Source organism: Lactuca virosa, chromosome 6 (genome assembly GCF_052849685.1).
Source record: "Lactuca virosa cultivar CGN04683 chromosome 6, Lactuca_virosa_CGN04683_v6, whole genome shotgun sequence".
Classification (NCBI taxonomy): Eukaryota; Viridiplantae; Streptophyta; class Magnoliopsida; order Asterales; family Asteraceae; genus Lactuca; species Lactuca virosa.
In genome coordinates this window covers 245,172,021-245,197,435 of record NC_136431.1, presented here as the reverse complement: position 1 = coordinate 245,197,435, position 25,415 = coordinate 245,172,021, and the positions used below count along the sequence as shown (strand labels likewise).

The following is a 25,415-nucleotide window of genomic DNA, read 5'->3' as shown; positions in this document are numbered from 1 at the left end:
GTAGAATGCAATTTCCATAAACCTTTTTAATTAGATAATCGATTTAGGGGTAGAACTCACTTATAGGTCAAAACCCAAGGGGCCAAATATGTAAAAATTGCGACGATTGGGTCTGATCACATCATAAGAGCAATAACGCAACTGCAATTCGACATCTTCTTGCCCGAATTAAACCCAGAAACACTCGAATCTTTGAAATCCAATTTGGCCCTTACCTTAAGTAGCATTCCCAAGGACCTTTTGAACCGATCCATCTTGTGTTTGTCGTTGTAAATCTTGAGAGTTTGAAGGTTTTGGTGGGGGCTTCCATTACTAGGGTTTTAGGGAAGAAGCTGCAGTAGAGCTCAATCCAAGCCACGCCACATGTATATTTCTTCCTCTTTCCATCCTTAGTACCCCTCTTAGACCTTTTCCGGTAATGTGGTGGCTGGAACAGCCTCCGATGGCCCTTAACAACCGAGAAATAACCTTATTTTGGGTTGGTTGAGTTCTAACTCATTTCTCTTACTTCTAAAAATGTATTGCATTTCGCTTAAGACTTTAGATCAAGTGTATGCAGATAGAAACGAGAAAAACACCACTAAACACTTTGAAACTCTCATGTGTTCTCATGTTTCAGGGTTTTGCTTCAAAAATATTTTCTATGGATTTTAATGAGTTCTAGACAAGTTTGAGGTCACTCCTAGGTCCTTTAGATGTCTAGGAGCAATTCTGAAAAAATGTTTATAGGCTCGGATTTCTTTAAAATCTCATTATGAACTCGTGTTTCAGGATTTTGTTATCATGTGGGTTCGGTTCTTTCTTTTGAGTTACAAATTTGTTTTGCACCATGTTTAAGGTTGTTAGGAATAACTCTTAACATCCTTATTTCATTGGAACTTATGTTGGTGTCTAGAACCAAGAAACGATAACCCTTTTCCCGAGTCTTATCACGAAATTCACAAACCAAAGAGTTATACTTTGGAACCCTTTTAATCCTTGAAATCTGAGTTTTAGCTAAAGTTTTACTGTTAAAAATATAAGCCAGATCATGTGTTTCAAGTTGGATGGATGTGAGTGTTTAAAACGAGAAGTAAGACCCTAAGCATATGTTTGGGATCATTCATGCCCTAAAATTGAATAAAAGATGAGAAAAAAGCATGTATGGGTACCTAACATGATAGTTCAAGGAAGTCTTGAGAAGTAAAAGTAAAAATAAGTAGAGTTATTTAGTATGGGTTGTAGGGTGCAGAAAGGGAGAAGTTTGTCCAACTCGTGATAGTAACGTTGTTAGGATTCTGCTTGCTAGAATCAAGTGAGTCTTCTCACTATGCTATATAGGATGCTAGATTATCTTTATGAATTTTGCATGAAAGACCATGGGATGACTATGGTATTTGTATGAAAGACAATGGGAGGACTATGGTATTTATATGAAATACCATGGGAGGACAATGTCATTTGTATGAAAGACCATGGGAGGACCATGGACACTATACAGAAGACTATAGAAGGGCCATAGCAAATAAGATTGTAAGAGAACTGCAACAACGAAAGTGATTGTAAGACTGTGCGAGGACCATAAAATTGATATGTTTTGTATTGGTATGTATGATATGTGGTATTTTGGGGAACTCGTTAAGATTTGTGCTTACGGGTTCATGTTATAAATGATTCAGATACTTCTGGTTCCAAAGGAAAGGGCCCAACTTGATTGCACTGCATCCCCTGGAGTTTTATTCCACACTATCTTTTTATGATTTACTCTGATGTTTGAAAATATATTACGCTTTGGTTATCTTTGAACAATGAATGAATGTTTAGGGTTGTTATTAAAATGAAAATTTTACCTACCATTTTGGGACGTTACAATAAGGTTTTGGGGTAAAACCTTTAGCCACTACGCGGTAGGTTGTTGACCGTGGTGTGGCAATGTCGCTTAAATGATTGAAAGTTAGGTGTTGATCGCGATGTCGTCATGTATCCACCATGACACGGTGGTGGCAAAGCTCTAAACCCTAGATATCGGGGTGTCGGCCTATTTAAGCAATATGTTGATTAGGGTTTTGTCTCATTTTCAGCCTCCCTCTCCCCAGAAGCAAGTCATGTCCCTTGTTGTGTTCTTAAAGAGTGTTTTGGTGTATTTTGGTGGAGAGATCAAGGTGTTGGGGTGTAAGCAAGCAAGATCCATAGATTATACAACATTTTCTTCAGTTATGGACCTTTGTAAGTATCAAAGATCTTTGCTTTCTTGAATTCCATGCATAGATCTAAGTGTTATTTCTTATTGATGATCTTTTGGTCCTATATCTCATGATTACTTGGAGTTTGGAGTAGGGATATTTATTATTTCGAAAAACCGAATTGTTCGGTTGGATAATTTGGATCAGACTATTTGGTTCAGATATTCAGATTTTTGGATTGATTTTCAACAAAACTAAATTATTATTTTGGATTGCGGATTAGTTTTGTTTTATAAAATAAGAACTGAGTAGTCAAAAAAACTGAACAACTGTTTATTATTTATTTATTTTTAATATATATCTATAATTATTTATTAATTATAGTAATTTATTTTTTCAAATAGATTTAAAAAGTTTCACCTAATAAAAAACTTTAAAATGTGTTTTCTCTCAAAAGTTTCTTATCTTTAATATATTAAACTATAATGTATTTTTTAGTAGTTGTTTATAAATTTTAAACTACAAAAAAATATTTTATTTTTTTATTTTTGTATGAAGTTGGCTAACATTCTAATTATATGTGATTTTAAAATGTTCTAGTTTTTTAAAACCGAATTACAAAAATCGATCAAACCGAATTGTAATTTGGTTGGATTGGATTGGATCCGATTTAAATTTAATTTGGATTATTTGGACCCATATTTTGAAAACCAAAATTAAAGTTGGATTCACTTGATTTGATCAGATCAAACCGATCCATCCAAATGAACATCCCTAGTTTGGAGAACTCTGGTGGATATTATTGTCTTGGTTTTAGTTCTGGACTATTTTCATGTTATAAAGTTGGGTTCCTGAACCCTTTCCAAGCCATTCTTGTCTTGATGGTCATTTTGAGTACATTTGAGAGCTAGGGTTTGAGTTTTGGACTTAGCTTAATGGTGTAATGGGTAAAGTCAAGAACTTTATCCATTGAGTCCCTTAGAAGCTTCATATTTAAGCTTTTGATCTCTGCACATTAAGGGTTAAGTGCTTAATGGAATAAGTTGTTGGGAGTGTTAACAACGACGCAATGAGTAGCTAACTGCGGCGTGGTTTCGCATTTCACGCTTGTCTGTTTTTCATTTAGTGACTGTGACATAGTCACGAGGTTTAGCCACAACATGGTGGTCATGGAAGGTTTGACTGCTGACTTTTGTCATGGTTGACTTTTGGTCAAACTTGGGTAGAATTAAGTATTTGGCTAAGGAATGGTCTCGGGTTGGTATTAGGTAGCTTGTGTTAGCTGTTATGTTGTTGAGGTTGTTGTCGAGCTTCTGTTGTTTAGCTTAGGTGGGTTTTCTCACTATATTTTGTACTATAGTATGGATCCTCTCTATGTTAGGATGTTGTTATATTGTAGTGATCCGTTAGACAGATAGATTTGTTAATAATTGCATGTAACCGGTTGTTTGGTTATTGTCTGGTATTGTATATGTTAACATATTGTGGGTAGGTTGAGGGCGGTCCATTTGTATGCTAAAAGTCAAGATACTTGGGCTGTCCAGTTTATACTGTAGGCCCAAAGAGAGCGTCCAACTTAATGTTGTAGGGTCAGGAGGCCGTCCAGCACTGTGTTGAAGACCATGGTGTGCATGCATTGTATGTGTATATTGTTGTGTGAGGTATCTTAGGGAACTCATTAAGCTTTGATTTACAGTTGTGGATTAACTGTTTTTCAAATACTTTATCAGTTCGTAGGAAAACTAATGCATGACTGTACACACTCATCTGCAATTTGATGATTTGAGATTCCATGATATTTTTCCTTATAACTATAATTTTGAACTAAGATTTACAAACAAAGGGTTTTGCCTTGAATATAATTTTATGAAAATGTGTGTTTATTCTAGTTTAAAAATAAAAAAAAATTATTATGAAAATTAGGACGTTACAGATAAATTGTTACAATCACATAGATTAATCTTTCAAGCCTCCCCAAAAACAATTACACTCTCCTTAAGTGCTAACTATCAACTTCTAAACACTAAAAGAAAGATTAAAAATTTAAAAAATTAAAAAATTAAAAAAAAAAAAAGAACCAAATACTTAAGTGTATTTTGGTAGGATGCATTGAAACCAAAGCTTTAGATTTCTTTTTATAAGCGTGGAGTCCATTCACAATTTCATCCCAATAGCAATGTGGATGGCTAGCCTTTTTTCATATAGCAAAAAACTAACTTTTTGGTTTTCTAAAGGAGTAATTGGGTTGAAGCTTAATTGGGTTGGGTGGCTTCAAAATCCAAAGAATATTGTAAACACTTTGTAATTCTTTACTTAGTGTCCTGCTATTGGTTTTTAATTGCATGATACCATTCCAAACAAAAAATAGACTCGTAATAATAACTTAGTTTGGAAGTCAGGGAGTTTCGAAACAATTTTGCAATAGTTTGCAACAATTCGCAACTGTCGGTGAAAGAAGGTTTTGAAAAAGTTATTTCATAAAAAGCAATTTCAAAACTCATTATGTATTTCATATTTGACAAAAGTTTCGAAATTAACGATTATGTTATGCAAGCGAACGTAAAACAAAAGAAAAAAAAATGACAAATGAATTAATGTGGTTTGATCGATATGACCTAGGTGATTATATTGAAATCTCTAGGTAAAATTTTTTTAACCGACATGCTAACAATTATTGGGTCGAATTAATATACAGAAAAATCCAGAATAACAAATAGTTATCATTCGAAATCATCAATCGGATTTTTTCACTTTGTTGTTGACTAGGTTACTCATTCGAGCCACCAAATTTCAAGTAACATCCTAACAGATTATTTGTAGTATTTTTATAAAAGATGGTCAAAATATTGAACAAAAATTTAGAGAAAATGGTATGTTTTTTAATGTTCCTTCTTTATATTATTTTACAAAAATTGTTAGTGGCGTGGATACTTAAATTCCCATAATTATATAAATGCTATGAATTTATGTCCAGTACCATCCATATCAACCTATTACTATAAAGTTAATAAATTCAATTTACGATTAATAAATGGAAGGAATGTCGACATAAGAATGTAGGCTATTAGATATTTCATATATTAATTGGATGAAAGCAATGTAAAGGTCGAGCTTCCAAAGAATACAAGTATATTATTTTGGAAAAAACTTTGTCACTACGCAAAATTTACAATTTAAAAAAAAAGGGGAAAAAAAGAAAGAAAAAACTGCACACGGCTAATTACGCGGTAGTGGAGGAAAAAGAAAGATTTATCTGGTCAACGTTAACCAATAATTGTTTTCTCCATATGGCAATAATCCGAAATATCGACTCGTTGCACTGAGTTGTTTATTTAACTCAGTTGACTCGCTAGCATACTCGATCATTTTCCGACTCACTGATTTCATTTCTGCATATTTCTTCAACCTCATCAGTTTCGAAATTACCTCGCTCACCAATTCCCAATACGATTCATTCCGTTTCCGGTTCATGAACAACTCGGTCAATCTCCCTTTACAACCCTCTAATCTTTCCAAACACCGAGTCAACCCGGCCATCTCGTTGGTCCTAAGATTATGAAGTCTCTCACTCAACTCGGTGAGTCGGATCATCATATGATATTGAATCATACGATAATCTTCTCCTACCAGTCTCATTACCTCATAAACTATGTCATTAGTTTGACAATTCAATGAATTTGGTGCTTTACAAATCTCTTCGATTATCAAAACCAATGCTTCAATTTCTTTAAATAAATCCATGTACAAAGAAAATTTTAGTTTTTCTTTCTTTTTCTCGATTTCCATCTTAGATGATGAAAGAAAACAACCTAGGATAGTGGATGTAGACAGGTTGATTTCTAAGAAACTGGCGTACCATTGAGCCCACACTGCAAACTCTCGCGATTGCATGTCAGTATTATCCATAAATCTTGAGAGGTTAAGGGATTCAAAGTCCGTGGTGGACATGGGTTGTAACAATGGTTGTTCCTTGAGAGAAAAGGAACCTCGGGTGATCATGTAGTGTAGGATCAAAAGAGCCTTGAGTGCTACATAAGCATTTGGTTGATGGTGGTGGTGGAGGCGGTGGAGGATGGCGGATATACATGCAGAAGCAGAGTGGCGTGTGGTGTTGCCGAGGGAGAGGAGGGTGGAGACATGGTGGTCATGCGGTGGCGATTGGGATGAGCGATTGGTGGCACGGAGGACGGCAATTTGGATGGAGGAGGTGGTTCGATTGGTGATTGAGAACGTTGCTTTGATGATTTTTGCTTTGTCTTTGCAAATTGATTGGAGATTTTTGAGTTTCTTCGATTGTCCCATTTGGGTACAAATTTGCAATTATTTTGTGGGTGTTTAAATTTCTAGTTATATAGTCGCGTGGCTCGGAAAAGTATCATTCAGTTATTCAAATAATAAAATATATGGAATAATAGGATATTTAATTAATAAAAATGTGTGAGTGTGGAGAATTGTTCAAACTTCAAACGCTATTAAGCAAAGACATGATACCGAAATTACACGGAGAAAAAAAACAGAAAAAGACAAATCAAACAAAGACTTTAGTGTATTACAAAATTGGTATTTAAAATATTAGTAAATGGAGTCACCTAGTCTTTCGATTTTTAATATTACATATAATTTAGTCCAATGAATCCAACTGAAGTTGTAATGTTATGTTTATGTTTGTCATACAAATTAATTTCCGAGTTTAGAGGTTTTTTTTTTTAAGTTGTAATGTTTGAAAAATTAAAAAATAGTTCATAATATGTGTTTTTAAGTAAAGGATTTCAAATATAACACTTGATACCTTTTAAAATAAACCTAATTATTCGTCATTATTACAACACCTTTTCAATATTCAACTATCTTTTCCTGTTCCTTGTAATAATGTTGTTAAGAAAAATGATAACAATTTAAAATGTAGGTTTCAAAAATAAAAAGGTTTATTTAATCAACAATCATTGCTAATGTTATACAAATTGATATATTTTAAATCAACATTAAAAATGTATAAAAACTTTGCATTTCTTTCATTTTATTAAATTATACAAATCCGGTAAGCAAATATACAATTATACTATAGTCACTGAACATTTTTTCATGCTTGATTTATCTGTTAATTATTTGAAATTGTTTATATTTTACCTTTATGACTGTTTACAATCAATCATAACTGTAAAATGTGAACAATTTCAAATAATTAACGAGTAAATCAAACACGAAAAAAGCAATTCAGTAACTAAATGTGAACAAAGTTGAAAGTTCGTTACCATTTCAAGGCATTATCCATTTTTTATTGTCATGATCAATATAATTCTTTTCTTATGTTTGCATAAAAATTATTATAAAATCTGAGAAATTCATATTTGCGTATAAAATGGTTTTCTTCATCTTTTACACCAATCAATGTATATGTTGTGATCAAATTATCAAATATCTTATGCTCCTGTTTATTTTAAATAATTTCAAAGATATTTTGTCAAGTAGGTATTCAAATTTGTTGCAAACCATGACCTTACATTCCTTTAAGGCTGGAAGTGAAATCTTTTATTTTGTAGCATTTGATTTTCTAACAAGATGTATGTGTGAGAGGACATTACATGTTGCAAATATTTGAGTAAAATTGGCTTTATTATACTGTTTGTATGATTATTTTATCACCTTGTCTTTTATATCCTTTTCGCGCAAGGTTTTGGGTGGTTCTCATCGGGGGTTTTACGTTGGAGGTGAGGGGAGTTGGTCGATGTTGATCTCGTTTGCAATGGTCACTCTAGCAAGGCGGAACATGGTAACGATGGTGGAAAATGAAAAAAAATGTATAAGGGCAAGTTAGTCATTTCAGTTTTGGGAGGACCAAAACCATAATGATAGTTGCTCAAAATGATCATTTATCCAAATTTGTCATGGTATGGACCAGTACCCAGAAAAAATACAAACAATAAGGACCATTTTTATAGTTTTGTCAAGATTAAGTTACACTTTTTGTCCAACAATGTTTACATAAATATGTAATTTTAGTCTAACTTTTTAATTTTTTACATGTCTCGTGCTTGTGGCTTCAAAAGTTGTGTCAGTGGTCCCTAGGTTGTTACCGTGAATGGATCTCCATTAAATAGGTGTAAAATAATAAGATTGTCCTCGACCTAAATTAAAAAAGTTATAAATTAGTTATTTCTTATGTGTTAAGGGATCATTTCTGTAACTAAAAAAATTAAAAGGTCTACAAACATTAAGAACAATAACTATTAATGTCATTTTATACATCTTTTCTATTAGTTTTATTAGCATTTTGTACCATTTTTTATGCTTTTACATATGCATTAGTGTAACTAATGGTCACATCATTTTTTTCACTAGAATTCTCGTAATGTTCTTATTTTAATGTCATTTTTAGGTATTTCGAGTGGAACAGTATTCTGGAAGCAACTTCGATGCATTTTTGGAGTTTAATGGAGCTAAAACACATGAGGAAGCTGGAAGTTTGATTAATTTATATCAAGGTTGTAAAAAACGTTCGAAGTTAGCTAGTCAGTGAAGCGGGGTTAAGCGATTAATCGGTTAGGCGGGAATTAATCGGGGATTAAGCAGGGACCATAAATCACTGATTTGTTAACTTTTAAAATATTAAACATGAGTACTATCCTAAAAAAAAGTTCATAAATACCACTAATATCATAACAAAATAGGTTAATATGATTACTACAACACTATTTATTCATCAAATAGTTTCTATTGAGATATAAATTCTTCAAAGTATTAAAATTTCATCGTTCGCTACTTTTTCGCTCATTTTGTAGGCATGTGTTGAATCATGAAAGTGACCATCTTGAACTGCAGCTACCGCAACCATTTCTACTACCGCAACGGTTCAACACCCACAGTCATATTACTCATCAGCAACCACAACCGCACCCGGAGTCTACCTACCGTAGTCACTTAGCTAGATTACTTTAATTGTCTTTATTGTAATATACTCTATTGTCCAGTATGCCTTGCATGACTACTTATAGAGATGTAATCTAGTGCTCTTCATGAGACTCTATAAATAAGAGCTCATTCTCTTGTATTCAACACGATAACTTATGCATTCTATCTGAATACACATTTCTGAAGTTATCTTCTCTATCTCTCCATTACTCATCTCTTTGTACTTACCAGAATTCATCTGAATATAATTTCTCTTTGGAGCAAGTCTTCTATGACTTAATCACTAAGTTTGATCTTCCTTATTAACTTGGTTTGAATGCATTCCTCGTTATGAATTAACTTAAGTGTTTACTTGATATAACAATTGTTGTCATTTCTATTTCTTTACTTTTCCGCAACTAACTCTAACTATCTAACTATAACTTATTAATATTATTGTTGAGCTTTTAGATCCTTCGAGATTAACTTTTCCGCATTACTACTTGTTCTAACGTTTGTTCAAGTGTGTCTCAAAGTTTTTCTCTCAACAATTGGTATCAGAGCCATAGTGGTTGCTTTTTGAAAACGGAACTCTGATTTTTCAAAGGGCCTTCTATACCACTAAAGCTCATTTCTTTAAAAAAATCTTCAAATGGCACAATCGTTATCTCTGAACGTTTCCAACAATGTTGGTGGTTCTAACCGAGCCCCAATACTGGTAGCAAATGAATATCATCACTGGTCACAAAGAATGGAAAGGTACTTGAGAAGACTTGGTAGAGATGTATGGCGATCCGTAGAAGAAGGACCACATGTCCCAGTCCTTACACCTGTTCAAACCGACGACGCTACAACCAGATTAGGAGGAGGTCAACCAGTCATGAGCCGTCCCACCAAGGATGATCTCGATAAAATGGAAAATGATGATGTTGCTTTTTATGAAATCTCCTGTGGAGTTGCTCCTAACAACTTCGATATTATCATAAATTGCAAATCAGCAAAAGAGATCTGGGAAGTTCTCAAGAATTTGTACGAAGGCTCAGAACAAGCACAAGACAAGAAGCTCACTACCGCACTCAATGAATTCAACAACTTCAAAGCTCATACCGGAGAAAGTTTAGAAGACTCCTTCAAAAGGTTCAATCTGATAGTCACCAAGTTATCCAATGCGGGCACCATCCGCAGTAACCATGAAACAAACCTTCAGTTTCTTAATGGTTTGGGAAGACATTGGACTACGGCTAAGATGATAGTCCAAGGCGATAGAAAGATTCACTATTTGTCACTCTACAAGCTCTATGGAGAGTTGCAAGCACAAGAATCCACCGTACTCAAAGACTGTGCTGACTTTGGAGGATCACTTGCTCTCATAGCACAAACTCCACCGTAGTCACCTTACTCTTCCTCGTATGACACTCCACCGCAGTCATACGAAGCTGATTCAGAGTATGATGATGAAGAAGAATTTCAGAAGGCTATTGCTCTGGTTAGCCAACAGTTCAACCGTCTACCACCTCCTTCCTTCCGCAAGAATCAACAGTTCAACAAACCTCCATTCAACCGTCACTTCGGTTCCCAGAATAACCATTCTCGATATCCCAAAAGTTCTCATCCACCACCGAATAATCAACCAAAGGAGGTACCGCAGTCTCCTCAAACCATTGACTCCGGTACTCCTTCAGAAGACAAGACTGATGTTGTAATTTGTCACAAATGCAACAAAGAGAATCACTTTGTAAGAGATTGTAAGGCCAATGTAGTGAAAGACAGAGCATTCTACCTTAGAATGGCTCAAGAGTTGGAAGATAAGGAAAAAGCAAGGGCATACGTGGCCCATGTCAAAAGAGACCATCAAGTTTGGTCATCCGGAGACGAAGATGAAGCCATCAGCAATGTCAAAGGAAAAGGGAAAATTTGCATGCTGGCCACTGCGGATGATGATGGGTCTACAATGCTGAACAAGAACTACTGCTACATGGCAAAGGATGGAACTCTAAGCATCGTCGAACAGGTAAAACTCATGATCCAAACTCTAAACTATAGCATGCATGACTGTCAACCCTACATAGATGATCTTAATGACACGTGTGTTGCCGTCCTTACAGACTATAATAAAGCCTTAGATGAGAAGAATATTGTGTCCCAAGAGATGTTCCACGTAAGAGGACGACTGGATAACAAAAGACTTAAGATGGCTATGTTAGAGAAGGACCTAGAGTTAGAAAAAGATGCACGAATGTTAAGTGAAACCCAATTAGAGATAGCTTTGAACCAGAGAGATTTAGCTCAGAGCGAAATTGTACGCTTAAATCTCTTAATTGAAAAATTGTTTAATGAAAGTGAAGCTATTGAAAATTTGGTGAACAATGGAACCGTGGACAATACATACAACTGGGGTTGGTCAAATGGATATCCTACCGCAATGGATTCCTCACCCCGGTTCAACAAAGACAGACTGTATGTCCCTCCTGACCGAGAATTTCATTTCCCAGTCAATGACAAGACCTTTCCCGAAGATATCAAAACTCACTTCGGTAGACTGCATACTCTAAGCAATAATTGTGTCATTGAGGAAATTGTGCCTGAAGTTTTGGGTCACACATGTGATCTAATCCCTATCTGTGGCACCATCTACCCAAATTCTCAAACATCATCCGTAGTTGATAAAGAAACTGTCATTAAAGGTCCCGAAGTCTCAAAAGACTTTCCACCGCTGTCCTCAGACCGCAGTGAATCACACTGTAGCCAAAAGCTCCACAAAAGTCCCACTGCAGTCTCAACTCAGACATACTCTGCAGTAGTTAAAACGTTACTACCGCAGTCCTCAGCAAAAGGAACTGTGACTCTTCAGGCGATTCATCATGATTTACCTATAGAGAACTTTGAAGTGGGACAATGCTCTCAGATCCCAGAATCTTCAAGTTCAGATGACTCAAGCCCACGTTTTCACAATCATTCTAAGAATTCCAAGAAACCGCAGTTGAACAACAATGACTGCGGTTCACCAAAATCCTTGGCCAAAAAGGCCTTCAAAGAGGAAATTAGATCTCGAGGCACAAACAGACAATTTTTTTTCAAAAAATAAGAAGCATGTCAGAATTCCAAAGTCCAAGAGTCCAAAAAAATTTGTTTTCTCACATTACATGTCAAGAAACTCTCCTACCAAGAAAACAAACAATAAGGAATGTCAAGTTTCATCAGTCATTCCTAGTTCCTCTAACAAAAATCAAAAGAGTGTGAAGTCTTTTCAAAACAATGGTTTTCAAGTGTATTCCTTGCACGACCCAAAATGGAAGGGTATCTTACCCATTCCAACACTTTTAAAGTCACATCAGAATTTCAAAAGATGGAAAGGTATTCTACCAACTCCACCAAAAAGAACTCAGAGATCTACACGTGCCAAATCTTTTCAAAAACAAACTTTTTCAAAACCCGACAACACTCATGTCAGGAGTTATCCACTTCGGACCGGTAACAAGTCCAATTCATCTTTTAAACCGCTGACCAAACATAGTGTCAGATCAAAAAACAAAACCCCTTTTTGTAAATGTCAGTGTAGTTGTCAGAAGGATTTATTTTATGACAAATCTAATCGGAGTCAGAAACCTCTTACTCTTTCAAAAACTCACAACACTCCAGATCTACTCAAACACCCAGGACTAGGACTAAATATTGACAAGAGACCTGTCCCTACAACCTCGGTCCATGCATCATTCAGAAACACATCAGTTGACCCAGGCTCCAAACTAGTTTGGATGCCTAAACTAACCGTGTAATTCTCAGGCTTTGTGCAAGGAGGAACAAGAAGATGAGTGGTTAATTGACAGTGCCTGCTCCTTGCACATGACCGGAAGGTTAGAATACCTTCGGGATTTCAGGCCAATATGCAATGGTGGAAATGTCACATTCGGCAACAATGTGAATGGTGTCATCCGCCGTTACGGTGTTGTCATTACGGGGAACTTTTCCATTCAGAAGGTTGCTTATGTAGAAAGCCTTAAACACAATCTCATCAGTGTTGGCCAACTATGTAAAGCAGGACATCGTGTTGAATTTGATGATCAATTTTGCTACGCAATGACAAGTGACAGAAACACATGCCTGATTAAATCCCGATCCGAAGGTACCATGTACCCTTTGGATGTCTCTCTGATCATTGGTAGACCGCAGTTGTGCTTCCTATCCAAAGTTGTATCCGAAGTCAGCTGGCTATGGCACCGCAAGCTAGCTCATCTCAACTTCAGGTACATCAACAATCTAGTCACCGGAGAACTAGTCCGCGGTCTCCCTATTCTCAAATTCAGCAACGATACTCTCTGTCCGGCTTGTGAATGTGGTAAACAATCCAAAGCAAGTCACCCTCTGATAATGGACTCTTCTATTTCTGAACCACTGGAGCTATTGCACATTGATCTCTACGGTCCATCAACCGTAGCCAGTCTCCACCACAAGAAGTACATACTGGTTATTGTTGATGACTATACACGCTTCACATGGGTCTTCTTCCTCAGACTCAAATCAGAGACACCGCCGATTTTCATCAACTTCATCAAAGAAATCGAACTTCAGATCAAGCTTCCAGTTAGACGCATCTGCAGTGATAATGGCACTGAGTTCACTAATCATCTTCTCAACAGTTTCTTGGTGTCAAAGGGCATCACTCACAACTTCTCAGCCCCATTTACACCGCAAAAAAATGGAGTAGTTGAAAGAAGGAACCGCACACTAGTAGAAGCAGCCAGATCCATGCTTAACTTCGCCCATCTTCCTCTCTACTTCTGGGCTGAAGCTGTAGCAACCGCATGCTTTGTCCAAAACCGAAGCATTGTGTGCAAACGCCTCAATAAAACACCATATGAGGGCCTTAACAACCGCAAGCCAAATGTTCGCTTCTTTCATATTTTTGGGTGTAGATGTTTCGTGATCAACAACAGAGATCAGCTCAACAAGTTTGCACCGAAGTCTGATGAAGGCATATTCCTTGGTTATTCCACTAACAAGGTTGCTTATCCAGTGCTTATCAGGCGTACAAGGCTGATCATTGAAAGCTTCGATGTGAAATTTGACGATTCTCACATCCGTAACGCCCCTCCATCCGCTGAAACCACTGCAATCATGGAAAGCGATATTTCTGCCTCTTCAGGTCCCTTGAATCTAGTCGAAGTCAATTATGACGATCTTTTCGATCCTGTTGAAACGGCGAAACTATCCGAAGTTCTTGTGTCACCCGTAGCTCAACAACAACACGCTTATGTTTCTGGACCACCTCTATCTGAAGTAGCATCTATCAATACTTTCACCTCTCCGGTTGAGGGGGAAAGCTCTACTCCGGATCAAGCACCAACCGTCGAGGTTCCAGTACCTGATGTTGTTCAAAGTCCCACCCGCAGAGAAGCATTACCATCAAACGTATCTTCGGATTCGGATGATGAAATCATAGAAAACATTGACACTAGAATCGATCCAAGGATTATCACTCTCCCATCCGCAATCCAGGGGGAACCTTCTCAGGTTCCAGAGGAACTCCCATCAGCAATCCAGGGGGAACCTCTCCCAACTGTTCAAGAAAACTCCACTCTCGTTCCAACAAACCAAGATGACTCAGCAGGATGTTCTCAAATCCAGGGGGAACTGCCATCTCCAACCGCAGATTCTTCTGATATTCAAGATATTCCCTCTACCACAGCTGCTGATCATCTGCAGCCCCGTCTACATGTATGGACGAAGGACCACCTACCAGGTCAAATCATCGGCAACCCATTCGTAGGCATCCAAACTTGATCTTCCCAGGACCTATCTGACCACTGCCACTACGCAGCATTCATGTCCTCGGTAGAGCCCAGAACGATCAAAGAAGCATTGCTTGAACCTGACTGGATAGCTGCAATGCAAGAAGAGCTAGAAGAATTTCAAAGAAACAAAGTTTGGCAGCTCGTTCCGAAGCCACGTGGTCACTCTATTGTTGGCACTAGATGGGTGTTCAAAAACAAGCTAGATGAATCTGGTGCGGTAGTCAGAAACAAGGCAAGGCTAGTTGCAAAGGGGTACAGTCAACTTGAAGGCATTGACTACGATGAAACGTATGCTCCGATAGCACGCATGGAAGCTATCCGGATCTTCCTAGCATACGCAGCCCACAAGAATGTCAAGGTACATCAAATGGACGTTAAGAGTGCCTTTCTCAATGGGGAATTAAAAGAAGATGTTTATCTTCAGCAACCTCTAGGTTTTGAAAATGATGAATTCCCAGACCACTGCTACAAGCTTGAAAAAGCAGTCTACGGTCTGAAGCAAGCCCCAAGAGCATGGTATGAGACTCTTTCTGAATTGCTCGTCTCATCCGGGTACAAGAGAGGAATGATTGACCCCACATTATTTAGAAAAGCAAATGGTGACCACCTTATGCTGGTACAAATATATGTGGATGATATCGTCTTCGGATCGACTCATCAAGAAATGGTGAATGAATTTGCTAAGCTCATGACCAACAAGTTCAAGATGAACATGAATAGAGAGATTAACTTCTTTCTAGGACTTCAAGTGAAACAAATTCCGCAAGGGATATTCATTCATCAAGAAAAATACACCACTGAACTTTTAAAGAAATATTCCATGGACAACTGTTCTTCTGCTAAGGTCCCCATGGCCTTCGGTTATAAGATCTCTACTGATCCCGCAGGCGAATCTGTGGATCACAAGACTTATAGAGGTATCATTGGTTCTTTGATGTACCTCACTGCAAGCAGGCCAGATATTGTCTTTGCAACTGGTGTATGTGCAAGGTATCAGGCTGATCCAAAAGTGTCACATATGACCGCAGCCAAACAGATTCTACGGTACCTGAAAGGAAGCAAATCTCTTGGTCTATGGTACCCTGCAGGCAATGACTTCAGCCTGCAAGCTTTCACAGATGCGGATCATGCCGGATGCAGATTAGACCGCAAAAGTACTTCAGGAGGATGTCAATTTTTGGGTGGAAGACTTGTCAGCTGGTCTTCAAGGAAACAAAGCTGTGTTTCTCTATCTACTGCAGAAGCTGAGTATGTGGCCGCAGCCAGCTGTTGCTCTCAAGTCCTTTGGATGAAAACTCAACTAATGGACTACGGGTATAGAATGCTGCGGATACCGATCTATTGTGACTCTGAAAGTGCTATTGCTATCTCTCACAATCCAATTCAGCACTCCAAGACAAAACATATTGAACTACGATATCACTTCATCAAAGAACACATCTTAAAAGGTAACATTGAACTCATCTTTGTCCCTTCTCATGAAGAGATTGCTGATGTGTTCACAAAAGCGCTCGACTCCACAAAGCTTAACACCTTCCTGCAAATGTTAGGAATGATGAATCCAGACCCACAATTCTTTTTGAGTTGTTAGCTACTGCAGACCATCCTTGGTCTCCATTGCGGTTCTAACTGAGAGTTACTTATGATAGATGGTTTTGGTACCGCAGTCTAGGTACCGCAACCATATATCATACTTATCTCTCATGGGTCTTTATTGTCTGTTATTACTAATCTTTGTACAAGTGTTTCTTCTCAGTTCTTCACTGTAGTCTTTTCCTTTTCCATCCACGATGACGTTCCCAACCGCAATGAAATTTCCATCCGCGATGACGTTCCCAACCGCAATGAAATTTCCATCCGCGATGACGTTCCCAACCGCAATGAAATTTCCATCCGCGATGACGTTCCCAACCGCAATGAAGTTTCCATCCGCGATTATTGTGATAATTTCTCAACTGTTTCATCAACGCTTGAACCTTTGTGTGCTATTTAATGATCCTTCATTAAATAAGAACATTAAATAAAAAAAACATTCCCTTGAGAAACTGTCTCATTCTCTTTCTGAATAAACCTTGAGTCAGACCTATTTTAGGGATGATGACAAAAAGAACGTGTTTCCATAAACTCATCCTTAATCTGTCTTTTCCTCTCCCCAGCACGTCCCATCCGTTACAACTTCCTTTCCCCTCACCCCACGATTACCTGACACATTGATAGATGTCTGACTTTTTATTAAATGCAGCCCTCTTTTAGTAAATCTCCCAAATCTTTTTAAACCGTTTTAATTATTTGTGGCTGAGATTTAATCCCAAATTCAAAGATTCCCCCCAAATACCAAACGACATTTTTACCTTATCTTTACCTTTTACCTAGGGTTAAAATCTTTCAACCCTTTATAAACTCATCTTCTTCCCCAAATTCACTTTACGCTTTCTGAACATCGATCATTCCCTCTAAAAAAAAAAAAACTTCAAAAACTCTGTTTTCTATTTTTTCTCTCAAACTCCAACAATGGTGAAATCAGGTGCATCAAAGAAACAATCCAAAGCTTCAGGCTCGATGAATCCCACTGGTTCAGACTCTCCAACGATTGCTTCAAGCAATTTCAGAGCAGTGTTTGAAGATCATTCTTCATACAATGCTCCAACCAAGCTTATGATCAAATTTGTGAAGAACCATCCACTCTATGGCCCTTTCGACTCATTTACAGATGTTGTTCCAGTCTCGACCCTCTTCAATTGTGCATTCTCAGCTTATCGCCCAAACGAAAACCCTCAAGAAGTTCACCTCAACCTCATTAACGATTCTTTGGTCATCCTGTCCAAAGAAAAGTTTCTCACTACCATAAACCTTCTGGTTCATCCATCCATCAAGATCTTTTCTCCTTCCATGGCGGACGTTACCTCTGCCCTTTACCAGATGGGGTATCAAAAACCAATTCGAGGGATTGTTGAATTCAAGAAAAATCAGCTGCCTGCGGTATGGCAGTTTGTGTGTCATTTTGTCATCCACTGTCTATCCGACAGAACCGGAAGCATAGACAACATGGGACTCAAGCTATTGGAATTGGTGTGGAGCATATTCACCGGACACGACGTAAACTACGGGCAGATCCTATGGGACGATTTCCTTCAATACATTCCCAAAGAAAGCCCAAGGGACAACCCAACCGAGCTCACATTTGCACGATTCTGGTCACTCTGCATCTCAGACCTGCATGCGGACGCTGGAATTGATATGGGCAGTGACATCAACTTCTTTGTCACTAAGGATCTCAAAAGGTACAATCCTTCTTCTGATCAATCTGTTTTTGGACCTATCCGCAGACTCCCTACCCACATTCTTACAACACTTGGTCTTGAGACTGTTGATGTCTCAGACCACATTGAGGCTACGGAAGGTATTGCCCCATACCCTCCTACCCCGCCTCTTCCATCCGCAGCCATTAACCCTGAAGGTACCGCAGTCCCTTCTGCCACTACACTCTCCAATCTTTCTCAAAGAAGAAAGCAATTGGCAACCAAGAAGAAACAAAAAACCCCTAAGAAGAATGCTCCTAAACGAACCGCACCCACCAAGAAACGTAAAATCACACCTCCCACAATCTCTTCTAGTAGTAATTCTGATGAGGATAGGCAACCAATTGCTATCCTTAAGAAAAGAAAAACCGATTCCCCTGGCCAAATGCGTGACCGGACCTATACTGAAGCCTCTCAAAAGGCTCCAGTAGTCCTTGGGGTGGCCGCAGACCCATTCAACACCACCATCGAATACCACTCAAGCTCAGAAAGTGAGTTTGTTTCATCACATCGTGGAGACTCCCCCCCAGTTCACTCCCAAGGGGATGACACTGGTGCACGCCCTAAGGTCTCCAGGGCTTCCCGACTGCATTTCTTTTCACCCGAGGAGTTGCGCTCCATCCTTTCGAACATCACCCAAACACTGCAAACACCTCCCCAACCGCAGGGCACTTCTTCCGCCCATGCCAGAACTGAGCCGAGGCCACACTTGACCACGGGTCAAGGAGACCGAGGAAGCTCAGGAAATCCTACTCTGCTTACATCCGCAGCAGGTGGTTTAGGCACGGTGAGCACAAACGTGCAAGGATCCGTGGACCCGAAGGACACTTCGGTGCGTTTCGAAGGATTTGACGACGATGAATCCAACGACTCATGGTTACAATACAATCCTGTAACTGAGTCCGAAATCAAGAAGTATGTTCCTTTCAAAAGGGCATTCCAAGCCCGCAAGGAACAACAGATCAAGCAGCAACAGCTAAAGGAGCAAGAAATCCAGTCCGTGGCCAAGTATTGGGCAAATGCTATCAGCAATGCCAATACCGTAGCCACCATTCTCAAAGTTCAAGACTGGATGGACAAAATGGCTGAAACGATCCGTAAAGCTCAAGCAACAGGTGCAGCTGCAGGTACTTCCAGAGTAACTCCAACTCCCAATACAATTCCCACTCCATCAGTCCATGGATCACAAGACGAAGGAACCGCAATCGAACTCAGTTCAGCTCCCACCTTCGGTCTTGATGATGACGACATACAGGAAGTCAACAAGCCCATCCCTTCTGATGATGACCTCATGATGTTTGATGAGGAAGAGGAATCCAACGGTTCTCATCATTCAACTTCCAAGCCAAAAGAAAAGAAGAAAAAGAAGAAGAATGTTGTCACCAGGAAGGAGTTCATGAGCTTACAAGCCAAAGTTGATCAGATCCTAGCTGCGGTCAAGCCAACACAACCGCAACAAGAAGACATCCCGGGACCACAGTCCCTGATCGAACGTATTGAACGTCTGGAAACAAGGGAACGCATGGCTGCAGATAGAATCTCTCTCAAAGTAGAGATGGGGATCCGGTCCCTTGACAACAACCGCAAGGCCGACCACAAGGAATTTATGGCAGCAACGGAACGCCTCATCACTGAGGTGACCGCAATCAAAACGGATCTCCAAGCGGCCATCGCGGATCAAGCCACTCAGTCTAAGAAATTGATAGATGAGACTCATACTGCTTATGAGTCCACTATCTCTGTTCTTCAAGTCACAATTAACAGACTGCAGAAATCCCTGTCCTCCAACTTCCATGGTCCAGAGATCCTCCGGCTCACAAAAGAAATCCACAGGCTACTCTTCAGCCCCTCCATTCCCAACAATCAACAATTGGCAGAAGCCCTCAAAGCTCAATTCCAAGAAGTCTTTGCCAAGGTTGATGGACTTAAACAATGGCTCGAGGAAGCTCCTCCGTTGCATCCCTCAAGAGGGGGAAGTAAAGAAGAAGAAGAAGTCCATCATTCTGAGCAATCCATCTCTCAACATCAGAGCCCTCCCATCATCACTGAAAAAATTCCCACACCGCAGCCTTCACCGCAACCATCTCAACATACTCCATCTCCTCACACTTCACCTCAAAAGGAGTTCACTCCCAACAAGCCAGAGACTCCTCCTCACTTCAAAAACCTTGCGGAGAACATGTCATCTCCAAGCTCAACAGACTCCCCTGCCACCGCCCAAAGGAAACACGACTGGAAGGCAACCAAACTGGTAGAGCTTATCTGGAGAGAATGCGGTTTTGATACCATGATGGACGAATCCTTGATAAATTCTTGGATCAATCTGCACCGCAGGCTGCTGGATGAAGACTACCGACCCCACCTTACCTATGCTGAACCCCCCTCGGACGGTTACTAGGATGTACCAATTTCACCAAATGCCAAATTCTTCACAGTATTTGAGCAATTCGACCGCAGCCTTCCTGACCATAAGAGACTGCCAATGGAGTTTGAGAGACTCAGTCTTTTTCACGCTAAACATGCCTCCTCCATTGAAAATATATGGTCTAACGATAGACCATCCACAGTCAAGAACTACAAAGTCCGGAAATTCATGAAGGCTGACTACATCCAGTACACCCTCACGAGAAGGGAGCATGACTACGTCCGCACCCAGGAAGACTTCCCTTGCATGAATCCGGAAGAAATCTTCCTCATTGCCAAGGTGTTCCAAAACAAATCAGAAAAGCACCCAAAAATGAAGATTGCGCTTGAAAAGGCTAACTCTTTTCTGAAGGATACGGTCTGTGACTTTGCCAAGATAGATGCGGATATCTACCCCACCATCCTCAAGAAGTTTGACCTCCCACCTCTTGAACCTGTGCCAATGCCTACCGAAGGCTTTCAAGAAAGATCTGTAGGCGCAACAAACTTTCCTGAACTTGGAGTCATATTCAAAAGGAAGAGTGACAATGTCAAATACTTCATTCCTATGACTGCCATGCATCGCCTCACTAGGAAACAACTTGACATCTGCCAAACCGCAGTTGAAAGATCGAAGCACACCACCGCAGAAGTCAAGTTCGAGATCTCAAGAAGAATCACCTGGCTGGAAAACGTCAGGAAGTTTTGGTGGATTCTGATCAAGTTCCTCAAACTTGATAGCTGAACCGAAGTTAAAGAGGTCACTTAGGGGGAATTTGTTGAATCATGAAAGTGACCCTCTTGAACTTCAGCTACCGCAACCATTTCTACTACCGCAACGGTTCAGCACCCGCAGTCATATTACTCATCAACAATCACAACCGCACCCGGAGTCTACCTACCGCAGTCACTTAGCTAGATTACTTTACTTGTCTTTATTGTAATACACTCTATTGTCCAGTATGCCTTGCATAGCTACTTATAGAGATGTAATCTAGTGCTCTTCATGAGACTCTATAAATAAGAGCTCATTCTCTTGTATTCAACACAATAACTTATGCATTCTATCTGAATACACATTTCTGAAGTTATCTTCTCTATCTCTCCATTACTCATCTCTTTGTACTTACCAGAATTCATCTGAATATAATTTCTCTTCGGAGCAAGTCTTCTGTGACTTAATCACTAAGTTTGATCTTCCTTATTAACTTGGTTTGAATGCATTCCTCGTTATGAATCAACTTAAGTGTATACTTGATATAACAATTGTTGTCATTTCTATTTCTTTACTTTTCCGCAACTAACTCTAACTATCTAACTATAACTTATTAATATTATTGTTGAGCTTTTAGATCCTTCGAGATTAACTATTCCGCATTACTACTTGTTCTAACGTTTGTTCAAGTGTGTCTCAAAGTTTTTCTCTCAACAGCATGGATTAATCGTTAGGCGCCTTTTAGTCAGTTGGGTAGCACCTAGGGATTAATCGGAGAATAATCGGGACTTAGTCCATGATTTTTACAACACTTATTTTGATGAAACGGGAGAATTCGTGTCCGGATAGTGCATTTACGAATTTACACATTCATGTTTTTACTTCGAAACATTTTTGGACCACTTTGGAGACCAGTTGAGATTTGCGACTACATTACATGATCAACCAAATTTTTACACGATTGTGTAACTTTGCCTCAATTCAAAAAAGCCGAAAAATCGAATTTTCAGACTTCGAACCAGTTACACGATCATAAATGCTTGTGTTTTTCCAAGTTACACGATCGTGTAACTTTGATGAAGTCCCTAAATAGCATCGTACTTCATTAAAAACTGGCAAACATGTTTTCTAGAATTTTCATATTTTTTGTGAACACGTTTTTCGGGTTACACGATCATTTAAACATTTGAATCCTTATCATACCCTACCTGCTACCTATAAATACCCTTCCTAACTCCCAGATTAAGTCAGAGTTCAATCAGATTCAAAATCAGATGAATTGCAAACGTTTTCCAACATTTCAAACGTTTACCTACAAGATACGAAGATCTGAAGATTGCGATCCGACCAGTTAATTTAGTTTTGTCATTTAATTTTTTTTATTAGTTTTAGATTGTTTTTAGCCATGTCTAACTAAAAGCCATAGTTTATAGTTCTGTAAATACTCATACGTTTTCCAACATTTTATGCTTTTAATTTAAGATTTGATTTTTAATTTGTGATTCTATTTAGTAGTTTACGTTTTGTACCTCATTATGGTTTGATTTTAATTTTTTTATATTGATCAGTTAAATTGTTGACTAAATAATTCTAGTTAATCAGTTGTTGAAGTCCGTAATTGTTTTAATTAACTAGTAAAAGTAACAAGTAACAAATCATCTCCATGTTGGGATTTGATTTTGTTATTAGCTGAAAATCATATATTTTTATGCTTCGGGCTTGTTAGAAGTATTGAATATTGTTGGTAATTTTATATTGTTCATAACGTTGTTTTCTAATTTGATTAAGAGTTTATTTAATTAAGTTAGTAGAAAGTTATGATTAACCGAAGAACTTTTTTTGGTTAATTAATTATGAAAAAGAGAACTCACTAGAGCTTATTAGTAGTTTTTAGTACAATCTTAGATCGAACGCATCTTAAACAACCGGACTTGGATTAATTACATCATTAGAAGAGTCGTAGCATAACTGAAACACCTTTTTATTATTGAATTTCCTAAAGTTGTTTCACTGTAATTTTTAGTTATTAATTTTAAAACAAAAATTCCCTTTTATATTTTTTTTACTAGCATATGCCTTGCACCAAAGAGGCAATGACCTTTAGGTTGTGTCCTTGTGGATACGAAATTGTTTCCTATACAATCTTTTAATGCGTTCGAGTAGTGATATTTTATTTGTTTAAACGTTAAAAATGCATTTTAACAGTAATACATTCACACTCGACACAATTCTTTTTTCTCATTAGCCAACTAGAATCAATGGCCTCAATTATGCCATAGACCTCCTACTCCCTTCCCCCACTGTCACTTGCATATTGCATATGGAGACCATCGCTTCCTATCATTCATGCCTCATATTTTTCCTTGCTCAACCTCCAACTTCCAACAAAGCCATCTTCATTTTCAGTAAGGCAACTGTCGTTGGCCACCCTTTCTAACGCCACTTTCTACCTACGGTCTTCAATGTTAGAACCCCCCATATATATGTTCAGTCTCTCCCACCTCTTACTACCTTTAGTGACAATTACCTCATATATCATAAGATCTATCTCTACCCCAACATACATGTGGTTGTCTAACGTCACCATCTTAACAGATCTCTCTACCCCGGAGGTAACAACTGTCGCTTACTACTTTTGGCGATGTTGGTTTTGTGTTTAGATTTACGATTTCCATTTGGTGGTGGCGATGACATTGATGTTCAATTTCTTGGACGGTTTCATTTGTGATGGTGGTGATGGTAGTGTGGTGGTTAGAGGTTCTGGTGGTAGTAATGTCGATGTTGGTTAGTTTTCTTCTGGAAGTGGGTGGTGGTGACAATGAGGTGATGTGGTGGTGTTGGTATTGGTGATGATGGTGGATTGTGGTTGATTTTCTTCAAGTGAGTGGTGGTGGTTAGTTTTCTAGCGGTAATTAGTGGTAGCAAGGTGGTATATGTTGGATTAATGTCTAAGTCCATAACTATATTTGGTATGTACTTGACCCGACCCGGCATGGTCCATTTGGGTTGCACTTCACCGACACAATTTATATGGATAGTGTTTTGAGAATAGTATATTTATGATTTATATTAATATATTATAAGTTCTAATATATTAATATGGAATCATATTATTTAATTAGTATTGATCAAGAATTAATTTAGAATTAATTAAGTGATCAAAAAGAACTAATTAAATATGGACTCGTATATATACGGAATGGGCCAAGTTCGTTTAGGTTGGGCTAAGCTTTCATGGATGGTCCATGGAGCTTTTAACCCATGGATCCTATGTAAATGAAAGGTCATGGGTATTAGGGTTTACATGGATGTAACCCTAATCCTCCATAATATATAAAGGGGTCCTTGGCTCACAAAATTGGGACAAGTGTGTGAAAATAAGAGTGGGCCGATTTTAGTGTGCATACATATTCTCTCAAGTTCTTCCAAGGTGTTTTGGTGATTTGTGATTCCATTTGAGGCTTCCACACTATTGGGGCTAAGCTCTTAAAGCTTGAAGACATCAAGCTACATCAAAATGTATGTCATCTAACTAGAACTTTGTAGTATAGGTGCTTCATAATATGCTAGTTAGGATGAAACCTTGGAATAGTTAACATTTGCATGTATAATAGAGAAAACATAGATCCAAGGTTTATAGGGTTGCATGTACACCATAGGAGTGTTAGAATGCACAAAACCCAACAGTGGTATCAGAGCCATGGGTTGTTTTCTGTTATATTGATGCAAATGTTTTATTTTCAAGTTGAAAAAAAAAATGAAAAAAAAAACATGACGTTTGTCAAATTTTAAGATAATTACTTGTTTTGTGAAAAACGAATTATTTGTAAAATTTGAATAATTTGTTATATGAGTTGAATTAGGTCAAATTTAGTAAAAGATAAAATGATATGATTATTTTATTAGTTTTAAAAGTTTGATCTAAATGTTTTAAGGAGTTACATATTTTGTCATAAAATTTTGGAGCTCAAAAGTTTTTTTTAAAGTTGTGATCTTAAGGGTTTTTGAAACTTCCATAAGTTATGGATATGAAAGTTTTTTTTTTTTAAAAAGAAAATTTGATTCAAAGTTTTTATGGAGTTACAAAATTTGGTGTTAATGTTTTAAAGAATTCCATAACTTGTTCTTAAGTTATGGAACATGGAAAGTTTCATCA

At 38.2% G+C, this 25,415-nt stretch overlaps 1 protein-coding gene across 1 annotated transcript; it reads right to left on the bottom strand.

The window, feature by feature from the left end:
- Positions 1-5,219: 5,219 nt before the first annotated feature.
- Positions 5,220-6,507, bottom strand: LOC145118771 (putative clathrin assembly protein At4g40080). Its single transcript, XM_079054447.1, has one exon. The coding sequence runs from the start codon at positions 6,462-6,464 to the stop codon at positions 5,412-5,414; it is 1,053 nt and encodes a 350-aa protein (XP_078910573.1). The 5' UTR covers positions 6,465-6,507; the 3' UTR covers positions 5,220-5,411.
- Positions 6,508-25,415: the final 18,908 nt, after the last annotated feature.